Source organism: Physcomitrium patens, chromosome 6 (genome assembly GCF_059467195.1).
Source record: "Physcomitrium patens ecotype Gransden chromosome 6, ASM5946719v1, whole genome shotgun sequence".
NCBI lineage: Eukaryota > Viridiplantae > Streptophyta > Bryopsida > Funariales > Funariaceae > Physcomitrium > Physcomitrium patens.
Genome location: NC_143415.1, coordinates 11,842,049 through 11,861,332, shown reverse-complemented (window position 1 = coordinate 11,861,332; position 19,284 = coordinate 11,842,049). Strand labels below are relative to the sequence as shown.

The window sequence follows — 19,284 nt, the reverse complement described above, 5'->3', positions numbered from 1 at the left end:
GGCTCTATATCTAAGATATTTGATACTTTTGTTGGCTTTGTGAGATACCTTTTTTCATGGTTGTGAGATATTATTTTTACTTTTTTCGCCTTTACATTCATTACATCTAGACCATCTGTGAGAGAATAGCTAGGGAAATGTAAATAGTTTTTAAATTTTAAAATCTAGTTTTATGAGGCTGCTGCCAAATCTTTAGTAATCAAATGCTGTATTTAACAAAAATATTCATATTTGCATTAGAAAGAGGTGAGAAAGAATGAAGATCTGAAGATAGTAAAAGGATATTTTGTACAAATATTTTTGAAATTCTAAATACTATGCAACTTTCTGCAAAATAAATATCGTAAATATTAGTAAGAATATTTGATAATTTAATAACCTATACGTCAGTGTCCTTTTTTATAGGCCAAAATTTTCATGGAATTGGCATTACATGACACCCATATATTGAGCTTTACAGTATTGAATGATCTTTGGTCTCTGCAAACAAAAACATTGCAACCAATTGCAAAATACTTCAAAATGACACAAGAATTGTTTCAAGACATCTCACAAGTTATAATAATCTACCTAAGAACGAAAAAAAATATATGGATGGTAAAAATTTAGTGGTGGAAATGTAATTGTAGCAAGCACTACAAACGACTTAACTGGATGAATGCAGCACAACATTAAAAATATAATTGCTTTGAAAAAATACTAAGGCATATCAAAGTTGTGCCAGATGTGTTGAATGTTTTTTCGCATGGATTAAGCAGGGGAAAAATCTGGGTAGAACAGGTTCTCCACTTTTAAAATCAATCAGGGGTCAATTGCTTAGTCTTGGTTATTGACTGAGATTCATGAAGATTCCCCAGTTTATGCATCAAGTTTCATCTCACAGATTCAATGATGGCGTTTAGCTTGGCCACTTGTACACAAGTTGCCAGGTCTTCCTGTTTAATGAACCAGGCACAAAGTGTTCATTTTTCGTGTTTAGTAGTGTCAGCTCTGTGATTTAGTCATTGATTCTGTAAGGTTGAATTGTGATCACATTCTAACTTACCTGGGAGCATTATGCGTGCTGGTTGACTCAAAAGAAAGTCTTTACTTTACAAACCTGTCCTACATACCATTTGAGGGGTTGCGACTAATCTATAACAAATGTCTTGTAAATGAACAAAGATCTAAAAAATTTAAATGACCTGGTTAAAAGGATGTCTCATAGAACTATGCACTAAAGCCTCCTACCGAGTACTTCAGATTGTAGTACCGCAACCATTCAGGACCTCTCTCCTCATAATCTGCCTTGGTGAAGGAGTATTTCTCAAACGACTTCGAAGCAAAAGTAGATGCACCACGCCAAGCATCCAGTAAAGGATTCAAAGCCCTCACTACTTTAATCTGAGAACCGAGAGCCCTGGTCTTCCGGACTTCGGCAAGCATTCGCATGTCTAGGCCTTCGAAGAGAGAGCTACCTCCAGTTAGAAGAATCGACCCGTTCAGAACTTGGCTCCGAAATTGTGGTGGCAAGCGCCTGAGGGCAACACTAACAATTTCCGCTACACCTGCCTGGTCAACTCCTATCATAGCTGGTTGCATTGTAATTTCAGGACATCGAAATCTTTCCACCCCCAATGATATCCGAAAATCTTCGGCAGTAAGTGGCCCCTGTTGCAGCGAGTCTGGAGCTGAAGCATGAGCGCCCAGGTTGGATGTTGTTGAGGGTACGAACGTAGGGTCCAGCTCCTGCCAAGGCAACAAGTGTGAGTTATGGGATCTAAGAATTGATTCTTTAGGTTCATAGGAGGCCCTCACAAAAGTCCTGGAATGCACTAGACTTAGAGCTAGTTATGACCTTATTTACCATGCAAAATTCACTGTGAATGAGCAGCGACTTGAAGAATATGCAATGCAATTAATACCTGAAGTCGACTAGTGAGCCGGGCAAGCTCGGCATCTTCATCATCAGCTTCGTCAACATCATCTGCATCTTTACTCATGCGTTTGTACAGTTGCCAGTCTTCATCATGCATACCAAAAGTATCCTCCTCTTTCCCTCTGTCAAATGCTGCTGTTGTCAAAAGTTTCAAACGTTCTTTCTGGACTGCGTTCAACCTCTCCCCACGGCCACCGGTACCACCAGTTGAAACCAACGCAGGAGTACCTCCTGGCCCAACACCTGCAACGAATTTCACTCTATATGAGTGAAGAACTTTGAATCCGTGAAGCATTGAAAACATGAATGGTACTAACTCTAGAAACCAATAAAATTGAAACCAGAAGTTCTCAAAGCTTGGGTTAGAGAGAGTCGGTCCTAAATTAGACATCCAAACTACAAAGAACTGAAACAACGAGAATGATAAGAACCTGTCTTTTGACGCTTGCGTTGTTCCACCTTGGCCTGCTGCTCAGCTTGTCTAGAACGCAATTCCTCTAAGTACGCTTCTGGATTTGCTCTGTTCAAAAGAAATTCATCCAAGGTAAGCAAAAATATTCATAAACACATATTCTTGATACTTTAGAAACCAAGACGAAGAAGCTCTACAAATCAATAGGTTGGAAAACTGGTGGTATTCTAAAGTTGCATATGTAGAGGTAGAGAAACGTACAGGCGACGGTCCTCTTCTAACTGTTGTTCACGTTCACGCTGTAAGGAGAGTTCGTGTCTTCTTTGTTTAGCACGAGCTCGACCTTCTGCAGTCATCTTCAAAAACTTCTGTTTTTTTTTCTCCTTAATCTGCTCATATTAAAAAATCACACAACTTAAGAGGAATAAAAGCAATAGGGTATTGTAAGCCATGGCATCTTATAATAGCAAAGTTCCTCAATGATATGTAGAGGTAGAACTTCCTTGCTAGAGATATCTGGTGGAAGTTCATTTCTCAGCACCTCGCAAGTCCAAATTCCTTCTTACCAGATTACATGAGAAAAAAAAAATACAGATGAAAGACTATATTCAATTATCAAACATATCAATCTACCTGCTCTGCTGTAAGCTGGCTATTCGGAATGTCAACCAAGGGGTATCGTTCTGACAAGGAAATCATATCTTCCTCTGCTGGGTTAGTCTCCGCAGGTTGTCCCTTGGCCTTTCGAAGTGAGGCCGAGACTTTTGTAAGGGCAGCCTGCACCTCAAGTCTGGAATTATATCCAGATGGCAAAAGGATGGAAGATTCCTGCTTTTCATCTTCCGCGTCATCCAGCTCCTGCAAAATGAAGGATATGATGACAAAATCAAAAAATTAATTATATGTGAATGATGACAATCAAGAAACATTTTTCTTAAAGTAAGCTACATAATAAATAGTTCTTTCAAACCATTCGACGATAGTGATCAGGTGGTCAGATGGATCTAAATGAACACATCAAAGCTCTCTCATAATTGATGCAATATCTGAATGACTTGAAATATTTTCACCTTCTACAAACCTGTAGCAGATACTCTAGTCCTTGGACATTCGCCTCCAAATCAGCAATTTTTGATTCACGTTTGGCATTGGCCATATCACGTAATCGCTGGCCTTGCTTCTCCTTGATAGCTGCCTTTCTAGCCAACTCCTCCTCACTAGGCTGTTCCTTCTGTGCTGGTGGTGTCCATAGCAGTTGCCAATATCTTGTCTTGGCCTCAGCATCTGAGCCGCCCTTCTGCATCATGCATTTTAAACGTTACTGAAAAAAGCACTAGTAATAGTCGGTTTGGTCAATAATAAATTCGGCCACAGCAACATTGATTTCTTAAAAAAGTACAGTAATCTTAATATATAGTTCTGCATATAAATAACATATTTAAGCTCGTGCCAAACCAACAATTTTTCTCCATATGACAAACCTGAACCAATCAAGGTGTTAGGGAATCGAAAGACTTAGATTAACTACACCACCACCCTAATTAACAACTCAAAATTCCACAAAGGTTAAACAGACAATGGTCTATAAACAGTCTGTTGCAATTCAACTAATAAACACAAACTTTCAAGACTAAAAACTGACTAATATGTGGATTCGGAACCTCAAAAATGCTCAGCTCCTCATGATAGTCTTCGGCAATGTAGCAGTGCTCTTGCTTTAGCTCTTCCGCCTTCTCCCATGTGATGCTGCTACTGCATATTACAACAAACAAGAGTCAAAAGATACTTCATTTCATTTCAACATTTGTTTGTAGAGAAACCCGGCATGTTCGACTCCAAAACAATTATATATATATATATATATATAGAATGAAAAAAAGAAGACAAAAAGTAGAAGACCATATTTGCTTACACATGATAAGGGTACTGCAGAGATAGAAGTCGCTTCAAGTAGCTTGTAACCTGAAAGCCCCCTACAGGGGTTCTGCAGGCAGCCTCCAATACCGGCTCCCCAGCCACAATCTAAATCATACCCCCGCATCAGCAGAGTTTGAATGGATACATCATAAATCACATCCTAGAAGAACTGGACAAAAAAAGTTCTTTTGTCCAGTTGTTGGGTGAACGAAAGGAAAAAAGGCATATAAAAGCAGTATGCCAAATTATGATTATTCCAAATCATCTAGCCCATAACAAAAGTGGAAAATTACCGGAATGACATGAGATGTTTGATGTCCCATATTGACAAGTAACCCATCGCGTTCGCATACACCCTGCTTCTGGTTATGAGCATATCCAAAAACTCCATCTATACCGAAGGCTGCCATGTAATAACCACAGAATTATTAATTTGGTGTTCCTTCTGAGCAACAAAATGAAAGCAAATCTAAAACAGGGAACATGCGAATACAGAAAGGAAACAACGTGTGATAAATAAAACTTCCGAAGCACCTTTCAAATAACATGAAACAAAATACCATAGATCCAGAATTGTTTGAATTCCGTGCAGATATGTATTTACTCAGCGTCAATAGGTATCATGTTAACAATAAAGTTCGAGAAAATCCTATGAAGTACGCAACTTGCAAAGAGGATTTCTAGCCAAAAAGGCAAATCTACAAGAAATATAATAAAATTGAGGAAAGAAAAGAAAAGTAGGCGGAGTTGAAGAAGTAGAAGCAGCAGCAGAAGAAGAAGTGGATCTGAATGTAGAGTAAAAGTTACAACTTACCGAGTGAAGGGACACCATACGTTTCAAAAAGAAGTTCAGCCATGCGACTACGAGAGGATGGGGGATTGAGAGCGCCCTCCGTTAGCAATACTGGATGCTCAATCTGCAACATCAGCCAATTCCCATGCATCAATTCTCCTCGTCAATTCTCGTCAATTCTCCTCCAGAGATGTCTAACTACTGCAACATTGCAGTAAAATAATTGGAAATCAGAAGTGCTAAACCACAGAAAAGTGTTAGCAGTACCCCAGCTCCATCAACACCCATCCTGTCAAAAGCATAATCGAGAATCTGCAAACAGGGAACACCACGATTTTATTTTATTTAGCAACTCGAGCATATTACTCTTTGATATTTCGTCGAAATGAATGTATTGCCTGATACCAATTCTTCCTAGGTTTAAAAAAGCCGAGGTTTGAATGCATTATATATGTGAAGTAGATTAAAGTCAGCAACTCTGTAATCGCGAAAAATACACGAATAGAAATATAGAAAATCGGACACGAAGGAACTTACGCACTCCATAGTTTCAAACTGATATACAACATTTCCATCAAACGGGCTACGAAGAGAGGACCGTGTGAAGTCGAACAGCTTGACGTACTGCGGATCAAACTCACCGACAAGACTCACCAATTCACCTGCCACCAATGTACTCTGTAAACAAACTACTACATCTCCGCGAGTCACTTAACACAACCCTGTCCTAAGGAAAGCAGTTACATCATTCAGAAAAAAATTCATGACCCTCAGAAAGTTAAAGGAAATTTGAAATTCGTGCAACAAACTCTTAAACCCTGAGGCTCATGTCAAAGATAACAAAACCAAATCATTATACCGGATCCCCGTTGTCGAGGTTTGTTGAGAATGTTCCGAAAATCTAGTCGAGGATCGTTCTCTCCGGCCCAGCTGCATTTCAATAGTTCAATCAGTCACCAAACCCACCAGCACAAAAGCATGACATGAATTCTTTCTTCGATCACACTAATGAAAAGCAAGGTCAATACTCAATCGACTATCTCTCACAGGGTTCCGAGTGCCTTCTCCAACCGAAACCCTAGATAAAAACTGGCCAAAAATCCCCGCACCACTTTCGAGAAATTAAGCCAAAAAAAAAAAAAAAAAAAAAAAAAAAAACCCGCGCAACGCCGAATGCTCACCCGACGCGGCAATGGTAAGCTCCATTGTCGATGACCAGCGGACATTGTAAGGGTATGGAGTGATAATCCGGCTGGCGGCCTGGTCGGCGCACAACCTGCGACGGCATGGCTGGCTATTGCGCATCGATCCTCCACAAACTCACTCACTCAGTCACTCACTCACACCGCAACATCCTTTTGCCCTTCAGGGCACTAATACCTCCACCATGAAATCTCGCAGTAGGAGCACCACCTCTACCTCTACCTCTGCCTCTAACTTTGGAGCTACTGATAGTGGGATCTCTGACCACCTCCAAACTACTTTAAATAAAGGTCCACAAAGTCCACTCACATCACACTAACTTAACCTAGCACGAATATGAAAATAATATTTACGTTATTTTATTAAGAATACCATTCTTGGAGTTTATATTCATAATGAATAAAATGCTAAATTCTGTTGGTAATTCTAAAATTACAACCTTCGAAATATAAACTACAAATTTTACGAAATATACGTTATTTTACAGCAAAACCAGGTCATGCAATAGATATGCACTAAAGTATAAAACCAAGTAAAACAGAAATTTCAATATAATTTCATTTGGTTTTTTTTTTAGTTTTCAATTCATGTGTTGGGGATTCCATTCCTCTCTTAAAACATCATACTCACCAGAGTTCAACATACTTTGAGGTTTGTTATACATATGGATATATTTGCATCATCACCATCATACTTATTTGAAGAGAAACTAAAGCTATATATATATATATATATATATATAGTTTCTTCTTTTACTCTCTTCATGTATTTTTCTTGTGCTTTTTCTTTCTCCACTTCCGTCGTCTACTGTTTTATGTCTGCAGGTATTTACGCACTTCTCGTTGTTGTAAATGAAAAGGGTAAAGCCGAGGGAGTTGACGCTGCCTCGACGCAGGAACGCAATGTAATGGTCGCTCTTCTCGCGCAAGTGGCTGTCGCAGCGGAGCTTCTCACAATCGGGGCCTTAAACTTGTGCAGTCACTGCGACGACAACTGCAACAACAACTACTATAACTACAACATCAACGCCGGAAGGATACGATTTGCAGGTGTGGACATTCCGGGTTGAGCGACATGGCGGATGGGAGAGAGCAAGCCGCGCCTACTAGTTCCGCGGCCGCTGGTGCAGGGGATTCGGCTCCGCTTCACAGCGATGCTCAGCTCGTGGATTTCCTGTCGTCCTTGTTGGATTATACCCCTACGGTTATACTCTGCACTCTCGCATCGCGGGTTACTTCTATGATTTATCATTTTTTAGAGTTCTCGCGACCGCGCAGGATATTTTGTGGTTCTTTTCCGTGTCTCTCGTCGAGAGTTTTCAACGGACTTAGTTTGCATGTTCAAATAATGCATGAGGTTTGATTTTCTATACCAGTGCTTATGAAGATTATTGATGGGTTAGTTACTGACGGTGTATTGATGTGTTTGCCTTGGGGCTATTTTTCCCGAGCTTAGGGTTTTTAAAGATCTGAATTGTGACTTAGTTTTTATCTGTTTCATGTATTTGTGTTCTCAGATTCCGGATGAGCTTGCTGAGCACTATTTGAGCCGCAGCGGATTTCAATGCCCCGATATACGTGTGTAAGTTCCTGTCCATGTTGTGCACCTGTTCCCTAGATCTCTTCCGTCCAGAATTTGATGATCGAAATTTTTTCGTTCATGGTATCGGACAGCGCTTCCAGGAGTTTCAGCGATTGTAGAACTGTTATTGTAACCTTAGGGCTTTATATCATTACTTGGATTTGGAGTAGCTTTTGTTTTTGAGTTGTTTAGCTGAATTGCCGAATTGAGTATGTCGAGGGATGTTGCAGGACAAGACTTGTGTCCATTGCTGCTCAGAAATTTGTTGGAGAAATTGCCAGTGACGCCCTGCAGTAAGTGCTTCAATTCTCATTTCTAGCAATTGAAATTTTTAGTTGTAGTGATGCATGCATCATGTATAGTAAAAGTCTCTAGTTCGAAATTTACAAGGAAGATTAGTGAATTTCTTTTGTGAAAATCGTTCAGCTCGGTGAGCAGAAGTGACTTTTACAGGATTTAGATTCCTTCACAGCTGTTGATATCATGGTGCTACTGTATGCTTTATTTTCCAACAGGTATTGCAAGATTCGGCAGACAGCCGCAGCTAAGGACAAGAAAGGTCATGTGCAAGCAAAGGTGTGATTATGTAGCTTTACACAAATTATAATTTGTTTATTATGTTTCTGTTCCACAAAGCATGGTTACCGAATCTACTTGTTTTCCAATGGTTTTGACTCTGATGAGTACGCTGTTTGATGGACAGGAAAAGCGGTTGGTCTTGAATACTGAAGATTTATCTCAAGCCTTACGTGAGGTTTTCAACTCAACTTATAGTATTATATCTTAAGTACTGGCTTGGCAAGCAATCTACCTTAGTATTGTAAAATTGTGTGTTAGTAATACTGCTTCATTATAGTCATTTTTTGTTTTGTTTTTTTGGTCTCCTCTCCTTCTCCTCTTGATGCGCATGCTTGGTTTCAGTCGGACAGCTCTGAGGATTCATATGCTTCTCTTTCTCGGAAAACTCTCCTGACGTCATTGTTCCTTGGTTATCCTATCCAGGATAGGTGGCTGGTTGTCAAAATCCTTGCTTTTTTTACTGTTCTTTGAGTAACATTCATACTTCTCTCGTGAGGAGTTGATGTTTTGAATGACATTTAAATTAAAAGTAGTCTCATTTTTCTTTGGTGCAAGTGCATTGATTTTACTTGGATGGTTGTGGGATTCGTGCAGTATGGAGTTAACTTGCAGCGGCAGGAGTATTTTGCAGATTCAATCGCCGCGGGAACTGCCAAGGAAAAGATTGGGGATTGATGTTGTAGGGTGATGCGATGCCCTGCAAACTGTACCATAAAAGAGGACCGCAGCTACCAACATCACATGCGGTAAAAGGAAGTAGATGATGTGTCAAGAGGTGTTTCGTATGAGGTCCCCACTCGTTTGTGGAGATTATTTAGCTGAATATATCGTAAAGTCACGAAGTCAACCTTTGTTGTGAAAACATCTTTCCTGCATACATCTTCAATTTGAAACACACGACAAATGATAATCTACGTATTTTGAGTTGAATCGCTATTGTTGGTTGGTATTTGCTAGTAGTCTAATGCAGATTGTATGAAGAGTTCAGTGAACTTCAAGCTGTGCTGAATGAATATGTAATTGGGAAAGATGTTTGTTTATGTGTTTGAGGACAACAATTACAAAGGTTTGCTTGCACTATATTGTAAGTCTTCACAGAATCCAAGTGCTAGACTACGACGGCGAGCAGTATTAAGGAAAAGTACATTGTTTAATAATACAAGTACAATGTATTATTTACACACGACTCCTGTTTCTACATGTGGAAATCTGAGTCCAGAATACTAAATATTACAATACGTACATTGATGGGAAAAGAACCAGCCCGTTGAAAAGCTGAGGTTACAACTACGATATTGTAGTAATGCTGATGCTGAGAAGAGATTTCTAAGCTCAATTATGACTAAATGTTCTCTTCGGGTAATGGTCCCATGAGCAACGAGCTCCTACTCACAGCGTTTAGCTTGGTTCTTTCAGTGCAGAACAATATCTTCTAAGTTTACGTATCATTAATTCAAGACTGACAGGCATATTACACAGACTACACTACATATGGTATCATTGATCAAAGAATTATGGTACTACGGAATGGCAAAGACTTGGTTAGCACTGGGCTGGTCTATCGTACGATGGTGGCAGGCTCGGGCATCTTTCATTCATGTTTGCATATGGCTCTATCGTGTTATAACCTGGCAATTCCATGTCATACTCACCAAGGATTTGACAGTAAGTTCGAGATGTGTTGCTTGTGCCGCACCAGGCGGGTAATCGTGACTTGTCGTCCTCGTAAAACTTAAGCATATATGCATCTCTTACCTGCACAAGGAAAGAAACATATGAAACTACGTACATTACTCCTCAGATCTGACCTTGGATAATGACTAATAACTGTGAACGACTTGAAGACAATTTTAGAGCGACCTGAGGAGTACAATTAAATACAAATTTCGAAAACATGGAGCTGCAACAAGGGAGGCAAGGAGAGGCATGGTAGTTCTTTAAGCTTACAGTAAACTCGGTAACTTGAACGGAATCTGCAACTGAACCAAACAGACCAGCTTGCTTGTATATTTCAAGAACAAAAGCCACGCATGAAGTTGAATATCCATCGCTATATTTCCAATTATCTTTCTCTGGTATTGCTAAGAGCTCCTCAAAAGGAATGCCTTGCCTCTCAGTCTCAACCATTACGCCTGGCAAGTCCAAACCCTGAAAAATATACGCATCCATGCCAGGAACACAGAAATACAGAAGATTAAACATAGATTGTATCTTTTCGCTTCAAGTAAGGAAGTGAACACAAGATCAAAGAAACTGGACAGTTCACTTTCACGATACTGAAACAGGACCGAAACAAATATGCAAACCTATGCTTAAAGAGAAGCCTATTATGTAGGCATGAAATCAGTAAATGGGCATACTATTGGTACACTGAGAGCATCGCCTAATGAGACCAACACTCATTCCCTTCAGCTTGATTCAAGAAATACGCATCACAATATAAGACACTGAGGGCATTGAGATAATAGAATCACCTTAGTACCCAAGCGCTTGTTAAGAGCTTCATTCCACATATTCGATGCATAATCGGGTTGAAGTCGAGTCCACACTGTAATCGCTGATGCTACCTATTGACACAATGACGAGGGTGATTTAAAAAAAAAAAAATCTGAGATATCAGCGATGACGGTGCAGGAGCTCGTTTGAGGAGTTGCAACTGTGCAATTATCAAAGGTTCACGTAAGGGTTCTGTGGGCACTTTAAAAGTCTATTATGTTAATGGATTGTGGTCCTCAAAACGATGACATAAATCCAATCCTTATCCATGTCAACTCATATAGATCTCAAAGTTGTAGAACGCTACTTCTAAATTATTTTAGAAATTGAAATGCACAATGCCTAGAAAACACAGGCGCAGACCAGGTTGCAATCAAGTGGCGCAGGATAATTCGCATTGGGCGTATCAATCCAGCTGAAAATCATATTATGATAGCCGTAGGGTTTTCCATTCATATGAAGAGCATAATCCCAAGCACGAGTATTATTAAACTTTGCTCGCATGTCGGCATGCAATGGTAAAAGTGCCACATGTGCATTTGCAGGGTCCTTAACTTGCGCAACCCACCATTCATCCCATGGTAAAACTACAATCACTTCTTCCCCCTGAAAAGTACATAAAAAAATTAGAGATCAATTGCGACTATATGAAACCAATGCAGATACTGCGAATTTCCTACAAATTTGCTGCTCACCTTTTCATTCTCATGGCCAGATTCACCAACCCATAACTTGCCATCGTCATCACGCAAGCAAACAGCTGTGTGACCAGAGTACGACCCCGATACCCATTTCTCCAGCGTCTCAAATCCACCCCAGCGTCCTCGAATTTTCGACAAAGCCAGAAAGTCACCAGATTGGATGTCGTCGGTAGTAACATTGGTAACCCAAGGGTCACTTCTCTTGATGAATTGAGCTCCCATGTGCTTTTTGAGAAACGCAATGTTCGCGTTCTCACCCCACTCTGAGTTGAAGAATATTGGCAATGCATCGTACAAGGCAACCAGCGTTCCCAGCATACCAGCTGGCATCAAGAACACTGAAATTCCGTTCTTTTTTATCTGAAGAAACATGAAATAGTGCAACGCTCAGCAGACAAGACTAAAGCGAATAAGAATCACAAGTATTCCAAACCTAACAAGCTATGAATAAAGCTTTTTTTCAGAAACAAGTTCAAACCATGTTTCCTTCTTGTGATTGAGCATGGAACCTGAATACACTAAGATAGAGTACAGGCATATGAGGTTTTTACATATTCAAGTTCCCCTTCCTCCAACTCTTTGATGCTTAATGTGTGGTTCCGAGCGAGAAAGTAGTAATCCCATGTCACTCGATAAGGAGTAGCAAACACGTAGAGATCAAGACAAGTGTAACTGTGGGCCTTGCTAGTCTGCAATCACATCATACTGCTGTTAGCGTTCCATTCGATACCTTTGCCCAGCTTCTGTGCAGATTGTGTATCCAAGTCTGCTCAATTGGCTCAGTCAATAAAGTCTACGTAATAAGCTGCAAATAGAAAGATAGTATTTCTCCCTTCTCTCGCTCGATATCGGTACTCAATTCAATGACGTACGTGTATTGCAACTCAGATATCCCAGCTCGGCACAGGAATCAAGATCAATCGTTTTGATCACACGACTGAAGAGTTCAAAATAGCCCAAACAACATTGGAATTAAATCTCACGCTAATTTTTGGGGATTCTGTTTTCATGAACGAAGACATCGATAGAAATTCACCTTTATGTGAAGAACCAAGCCCTCTCGTTTACCCTCCCCACTGGCCTCGACATACTCAAGATGCGCTTCATTCTGATAGAAACAAGCACCCTTCCACATGACATTTACGTTTTCTGACGCCACTCCACCCACGAACCGCGGCAACAAATCCACCGCGCTGCGTGTCTTCTTCAGGATCGGCCATGCAACGGAGTGTGGCAGAACAGGCAACACATCCTCATACACAATCCCCTGATTCCACCAAATCGTAACCCAAACCAGAACCATTAACAAACCCAATCCCAGAGCACCCCCGATTCGTTCCCGCAATCGCCTCATCTTCATCCCCCGACCTTGCCACAGTTTCCGACAACTCAACCAGTATTTACAACCTCCAACATCCACCTAATCTACTACAAAAACCCTGAGGAGATAGCTCTAGACAAAAAAGCAACAACCTTCCCAATTTCACAAGAAATGGACAACCATCGTGGACACTTCAACGACAGCATCGCCACGCGCAGCAAATCCAAGCGAGAGCAATGAAGCAAGGTACACGGGAGCTGTAGAGGGGCCCCAGGGACCATCAACTCCCAATCAAGCTTCTGGGTTCTGTGAAAATTAATTCCTTGCGATGGCCCACTCGCAATTCAGCGTCTGTCCGAATGTCTGGGTGTCCATCTACGGTGGCGTCGATGCGAGGTTCGGCGAGTATATTCTCACAATGGGGAATTCGGTAGATCCTCGCCACACATTCCTTTGGATGAATAAACACCACGCGATTTTGGATGAATGATTCTGCTCGTTATCTTTCTTTCTTTATAAAAAGTAGGTTTTACAGGTGAAGTCCGTGGAACTGCAGGTATTAGTCTTCTACAGATTCAGTCTCAAGAGAGGTTTTGTCTCCAGCTATTGTAGCCATCTTGCTTGCTGCGGTTTGCTGGGAGAGGCAAATATTGTGCAGACTAGTGTGTTTCTTTGGCCTGAGATTATTTATAGCCCATCATGGCATTACAATCGTTGGCACAGGCAGTCTTAACTTTAGGTTCGGAAGTGTGTGTAGTTTATGATTTGGGTGCAGAGAGTTGATTGCTGATCAATATTTAGAGCCATTTTTACCTCGTTGCACTAACGAACTTGACTCTAGATTGAGGTATTGTGCACAGAAAAATCTTGTCCAATATATATATATATATATATATAGTTTTTTCATATATGTATGTCGGGTCCATGTCAAATTCTGGTACAATATTTATTGGATGTAGACTTGTGCACACCAAGTTTGGTGTATACACTCATTGAATCTTCTCTATCTACCTTATAATGCAAACCTTTTCTATTGAGAGAAAAAAAAATGCTAAAAATATGAAATTTATACAAAGATTATTGTAAAAAAAAAAAAAAAAAAAAAACACAAAAAACACAAAAAACACAAAAAATAAACACAAAAACGAAACAAAAACAAACAACAGAAGCTTTAACATAAGACAACTGTAAAAGCAATAAAAAGGATGTTTATAAAAGATAGGATGGAAAGATGATTTATTTATATGGACATTCTTCCACATTACAATTAACTTGTAGTTATCTTTTCTTAGCATGTACAAACACCTTTTGTTGTTGCATGAAGTGCATGCATTAACTCTTTTTTCTTTTCCCACTTAAGTCCATGTGTACAGTGATTGCAATAACTTCTTCATTCTCTCTTAGTTAGTCTACTTAACTCTATAAAATCTTTAATTAAGATGCATCCATTAATAAAAGAGCTTGTTTAGTATTTAAAGGTTTAATCTCATAGTGATTTATACATGAGAATGTTAAATAGATCCAAGCATTTTCTAAATTTATCTACTCATCTTAATTATCACAAAACAAAAATAAAATAATCCCTAGATTCATTTTTCCATTATATGCAACTAATAAAAACCAACCACATTCATCATGATTGTCATATTCTTCATCATGAGTGCCTTGATTTAATAAAAGCATGGATCTATTTAACATTTTCTTTTATAAATTATATATTTTATTTTAGTATTATACTTAAAATAGAATACATATTTTTTTATTTCAAATTGATAAAAATATTTTAAATAATAATTTAAGTATATTTCTATATACTTAAATATACTTTATATTTCAGTTTATTTAAAATTTATGTATTAATTTATTTAAAAATATTATATAAATATAAACATAAATAATTATTTATTAATAAATATTTATTTATTAATAAATATTTATTTGTGGTGTACAAAAATATTTTTTTATAATTAAGATATAATTGATAAATTTGTGTTATCTTATTAATGCACATAAAAATATGTAGAATAGTTTTGAGGCTTATTATGGCAAATTAAGGATATTTTAAAATATATTTACAAGAAGCATACTGAAAAAAAAAAAAATTGATTAGCTTTTGTGGCATTCTACAAATTGCATTGTAACTAATTATATTGGTATGTAAGACAAAAAAATTAAACTTATAAAAAAGACAAGTTAGAGTCAATTTTTTAAAATAATGGTTGAAAAGTCTAGTTTTAAATTTCTTAAGACATTTATTTTTGACACATTAATTCTATTTCCTAATGTTTATATATTAAACATATCTTATTAATTTTAATATATATTTATCTAAAAATCAGATAATTTGAAAAAATAGTTGCATAGGTCTTTGGTCCAAAATAGATGATTTTAATTAAATCTGATTATATTTATTAAATTTATATTAAATTTTCTACAAACAACAATTGTAAAAAAATCATATTATATTACAATAAGCAAAACTAAGTTTTTATTAGTTATTATTAGTTTCTTGAAGCCAATAGATAAATTATTAACATTCTTAACTTGACAACTTTACATGTAATATATGTGAATTGGTAGCAAAATAAATATAAAATATTACTTAATAGCAAAATACAAAAATCTAATTCTATTAAAAAAATTAAAACCATCTTATACAAATGTATGCCATAATCATCACTTACAATTAGAATATACTTTGGAAATTTTATAAACAAAATATATGTAGTCTATTATTTGGATTTACTTATAATTTGTTGAATAAATGACTTGTTTTTATTAAGACTTGTTGCTTCAAAATTTTCTTATTTAAAAATTGAAATGTGTTAATTCATTTATAAACATGCATATAATTTCTATGTAGAAAATTAAAAATACTACATTTTTTTTTATCTCATTTTATGATCTACATTCACAAATACTATTAAAGATAGTTTTAATAATCTACATTATGTAGTACAAATTTAAAGCTTTTATGAGGTTTTATTGATCATTGGAAAAATGTTGTAGCTTCTATAGAGCTAGAAGTATAGCTATGGTGGCTGCATTAAAAAATTACAATGCTCTACTACATGAACCAATGCTTTTGCACTTTATAACATGAAGTTTCATCACTTGTATTAGTTGGACATTTTAGAAAGATTTGATTGGTGATATCAAAGAGAGGTTCAATTGAGCTTATTACATACACTTTAGACATGATTGTTAATAATCTTGAGTTTGTGAATGTTATTTTAGGTGATGGTCTAAGTCTTTTTTTTTTTTTTTTTTTTTTTACTATTGTTGTTGGTCATTCAATTGCTATAGATGCACTTACTAAAGTGGAAGTGAATAACCAACTATAAATATAGTTACCAAAGTTGTAAGAACTTTGATTCTAAGAATAATACATAGACCATGTATCATGGACAAGAACTTGATGAAAGTAAATAAATAAGTATAATAAAATAAAAATAAATAAATATGTATATTAAAAGGAAACTAGAATGGATATTGCCAAAAGACAAGGAAACTAGAGACTCTTGAATCTAGACTAGAAGCAAGAAAAGAGTTGACAAGAGTGAAGAGGGCTTCACTCTTACATCTATATATATTATCTAATTAGGAGCTACATAGCAATGTTCTATAGGACCTTTAATATGTGTTGACTTTGTAGGACACATGCCTTAGCTTACAAGATAAGTTTTTTATGGAAGCACCACATAGTTAGTTTGTTCTTCAAGCTTCCAACATGTATGCTACATGGTTAACTTGTTGACCATGTTTCTATCCTAAAAAGTCAATTATAGACACCTATAAATTCAAAGAAACATCTATGAAGCTTCTAAGAAGTTTCTATAGAAGATATTATAGAATTAACATACTTTTCCTTATTTTTACCTACTTCTATTTAATCATATAGATAATTATTGGTTTACATGTATATGTTCATGACATTATTCTCTCTTCTAGAGACAAGTTCCATAAGGAGTAATCATTATATGTTGAAGAAATTCAAGATGTGGCAAATTGTATTTGCCACATACTAAGATCTTTGTTTTCTTCGAAGATGGTTGATAGGGCCTCTTAACCATCGATAGTTTCTCATACAAGGGCGGGAAGACCACCTACTTATTTGATTGTTGTTGAGGCCTTCATAACTTCCTTCAAATAAAATATTTGCAACATTGTCAAGAGTTGTTTTTACTTCTAGTAAAATCATCAAACATCGAGAGTCCCTTCTAAGATCATGATACCAAATGCATTGTATCTTGCCATCTATTCAAGGAAGAATATGTTATTCTTGATGATCTTCATCTCGATTGAATTATCTTGAAGGTTGTGACAATTGTAATGTCTTCTCCAATAGGTTAGTAAATAAAGGCTTTTGAGTCAAATCCATTGGTTGTTGGTTCTCCATCTCCTTAGTATGACAAATACAAAGAAACTGCAACAAAAATAGAAAGTAAAATGTTATCTTGACTAGATCTTGTTTTTTTTATAAAAAAGATCTTTATTTTGGTTTTGATGGATGTCATTGATGAAAAGCCTCCACCTTCTTTATTGCATTTGCAAGATTCTTTGCTAGCTTTCATGTGCATTCATTAATATCATATCCATGCCAATGAACAAGATATTTCAACCTATTTCAACATTGCTTTAAATCTAAAACTACTTCCATTTCAATTTTTTTATTATTATCTACTTTTATAAGAAAAAGTGATACTTATTTTCTTCTTAGTATATTCACTAACTTGTGTGATTAAAAAAGAGACACGTGGAATATAAGATGGATCTTCATTGATTTCGGTAGGTGTAATCAATATGCAACTGGATTGATTTGTTCAAAAAAAAAAAAAAAAAATGTCCAAGCCTATAATAGTCCAACTTGTCACAAAGATGAGAAGTCTTGATGTTGCAATGAAGTAATCATACTTTGTCACTCATATTAAATTTTAGTTATTCTTTTCAATAGATATGTGTATTGATCTTTTGTTGCTCTTGAGCTTCCTTTAATTGCGCCTTTATTGTTGTATATAGCTCTGACAAACAATTTGCCAAATCTTCTCCTTCAGGATTGTCAACTATTAAAAAATCAAAAATATCAAGTCGTAGATGATAACTATAATTGGCAAAGAAAGATATTTGTTGTATAAAAGAATGCACCATATTATTATAAGCAAACTCTACCAATGGCAAAAGAATTTTTCAATCGTCTTGTTGATAATTGATCGTATACCTTAAATATTGCCTCAAAACTTGGTTTACATTCTCTGTCTATCTATCAGTTTGAGGATAAAAGGCCGAAGTTAGTCTTATGTCTATCTTTAAAATCTTAAAAAGATTTTTTTAAAATCTTAATGTAAATTAAGTCCTCCTATCTAATATAATATCCTTGGACAATCCATGATATTGATAGATATTATCAAAAAAAAGCTTGGCTATTTCTTTACTTGTGATAGATTTTGTACATGGTACAAAATGTGCCATCTTCTTAAAATGATCTACTATCACAAATATAGAATCATATCAATCTGAGACTCAAAGATTCGTAATAAAATCCATAGAAATAGAAGTCTATGGTTATTTTTGACAAGTAATGGCTGAAAAAGTCCATAAGAATAATAATGGGGAGTTTTTCATCTTGACCAAATATTACATGATTGAACAAAATATTTGAATACCTTCTACATTCACAACCATCAAAAATCTCTAGATATCAATTGTAAAGTCTTATTGTATCTAAAAAGTTTAGATGTTGGAAAATCATGGAGTGCTTGAAAAACACATAAATATGTTTTTCCTTCAAGAACATATAGACATCCTTTGAAATATAGTAGGTTGTTTTTGAATTTGAATTTGAAAGAATCATGAGACTTAAAAAAAAATATTGATATCATGAATAAAAAGATTAAAAGATAGATTTGATTGAACTTGTTTGACAAAGGTTGAATCAATTGTCAATGTTGATTTCATTATTCAAAGATGAAAATACTTGAGCTTTAAGAGAATTATTCTTTGTTATTTAAAAGATGCATCTCTTTCTTTTGATATAAGATAAGAATGTCTAGAAAGAGCATCTAATAAATCTTCTTATTTTTCAGGTGGATATGTGATCTTGAAATCAAATCTTGATAAAAACATGCTCCAATAGACTTGGTGACAATTTAAAATACTTGCTAACATGAACTATATGAGATTCTTATGGTATGTATATACAGTGACTAGATTGAAAGCACCTTTTAAATAATGATGCTATTTTAGAAAAAAAAATCCACAATTGTAAGAAGTTCTTTGTCGTAGATTTCATAATTAATCTAGGCTGCTGAAAATTTCTTATAATCAAAAGCTAATGAGTGAAGTTTATTATTTGTTCCCATTTGT

The 19,284-nt window shown here is 36.4% G+C and overlaps 3 protein-coding genes across 5 annotated transcripts; 1 reads left to right on the top strand and 2 right to left on the bottom strand.

Moving 5' to 3' along the window:
* Positions 1–1,067: 1,067 nt before the first annotated feature.
* LOC112283104 (actin-related protein 5) lies at positions 1,068–6,446 on the bottom strand. Its single transcript, XM_024521432.2, has 14 exons — positions 6,222–6,446; positions 5,900–5,970; positions 5,578–5,702; positions 5,308–5,352; positions 5,062–5,164; positions 4,541–4,650; positions 4,243–4,352; positions 3,992–4,082; positions 3,412–3,627; positions 2,964–3,188; positions 2,592–2,719; positions 2,350–2,438; positions 1,905–2,161; positions 1,068–1,728 (listed from the first exon to the last, which is right to left on the bottom strand). The coding sequence occupies exons 1-14, from the start codon at positions 6,326–6,328 to the stop codon at positions 1,210–1,212; spliced, it is 2,196 nt and encodes a 731-aa protein (XP_024377200.1). The 5' UTR covers positions 6,329–6,446; the 3' UTR covers positions 1,068–1,209.
* Positions 6,447–7,147: 701 nt separating this feature from the next.
* On the top strand, positions 7,148–9,333 carry LOC112283858 (transcription initiation factor TFIID subunit 10). Of its 2 annotated transcripts, none has more exons than XM_024523122.3 (6): positions 7,148–7,446; positions 7,760–7,824; positions 8,055–8,117; positions 8,340–8,400; positions 8,528–8,573; positions 8,998–9,333. In XM_024523122.3, the coding sequence occupies exons 1-6, from the start codon at positions 7,318–7,320 to the stop codon at positions 9,006–9,008; spliced, it is 375 nt and encodes a 124-aa protein (XP_024378890.1). In that variant the 5' UTR covers positions 7,148–7,317; the 3' UTR covers positions 9,009–9,333. The 2 variants fall into 2 exon arrangements, with proteins under 2 accessions (XP_024378890.1, XP_024378889.1); XM_024523121.3 differs by having other exon boundaries at positions 8,528–8,578.
* Positions 9,334–9,534: 201 nt separating this feature from the next.
* LOC112283857 (uncharacterized) lies at positions 9,535–13,285 on the bottom strand. 2 transcript variants are annotated; one of them, XM_024523119.3, is made up of 7 exons: positions 12,637–13,285; positions 12,152–12,289; positions 11,595–11,960; positions 11,263–11,505; positions 10,878–10,970; positions 10,351–10,551; positions 9,535–10,158 (listed from the first exon to the last, which is right to left on the bottom strand). In XM_024523119.3, the coding sequence occupies exons 1-7, from the start codon at positions 12,958–12,960 to the stop codon at positions 9,946–9,948; spliced, it is 1,578 nt and encodes a 525-aa protein (XP_024378887.1). In that variant the 5' UTR covers positions 12,961–13,285; the 3' UTR covers positions 9,535–9,945. The 2 variants fall into 2 exon arrangements, with proteins under 2 accessions (XP_024378887.1, XP_024378888.1); XM_024523120.3 differs by lacking the exon at positions 11,263–11,505 and having other exon boundaries at positions 12,637–13,196.
* Positions 13,286–19,284: the final 5,999 nt, after the last annotated feature.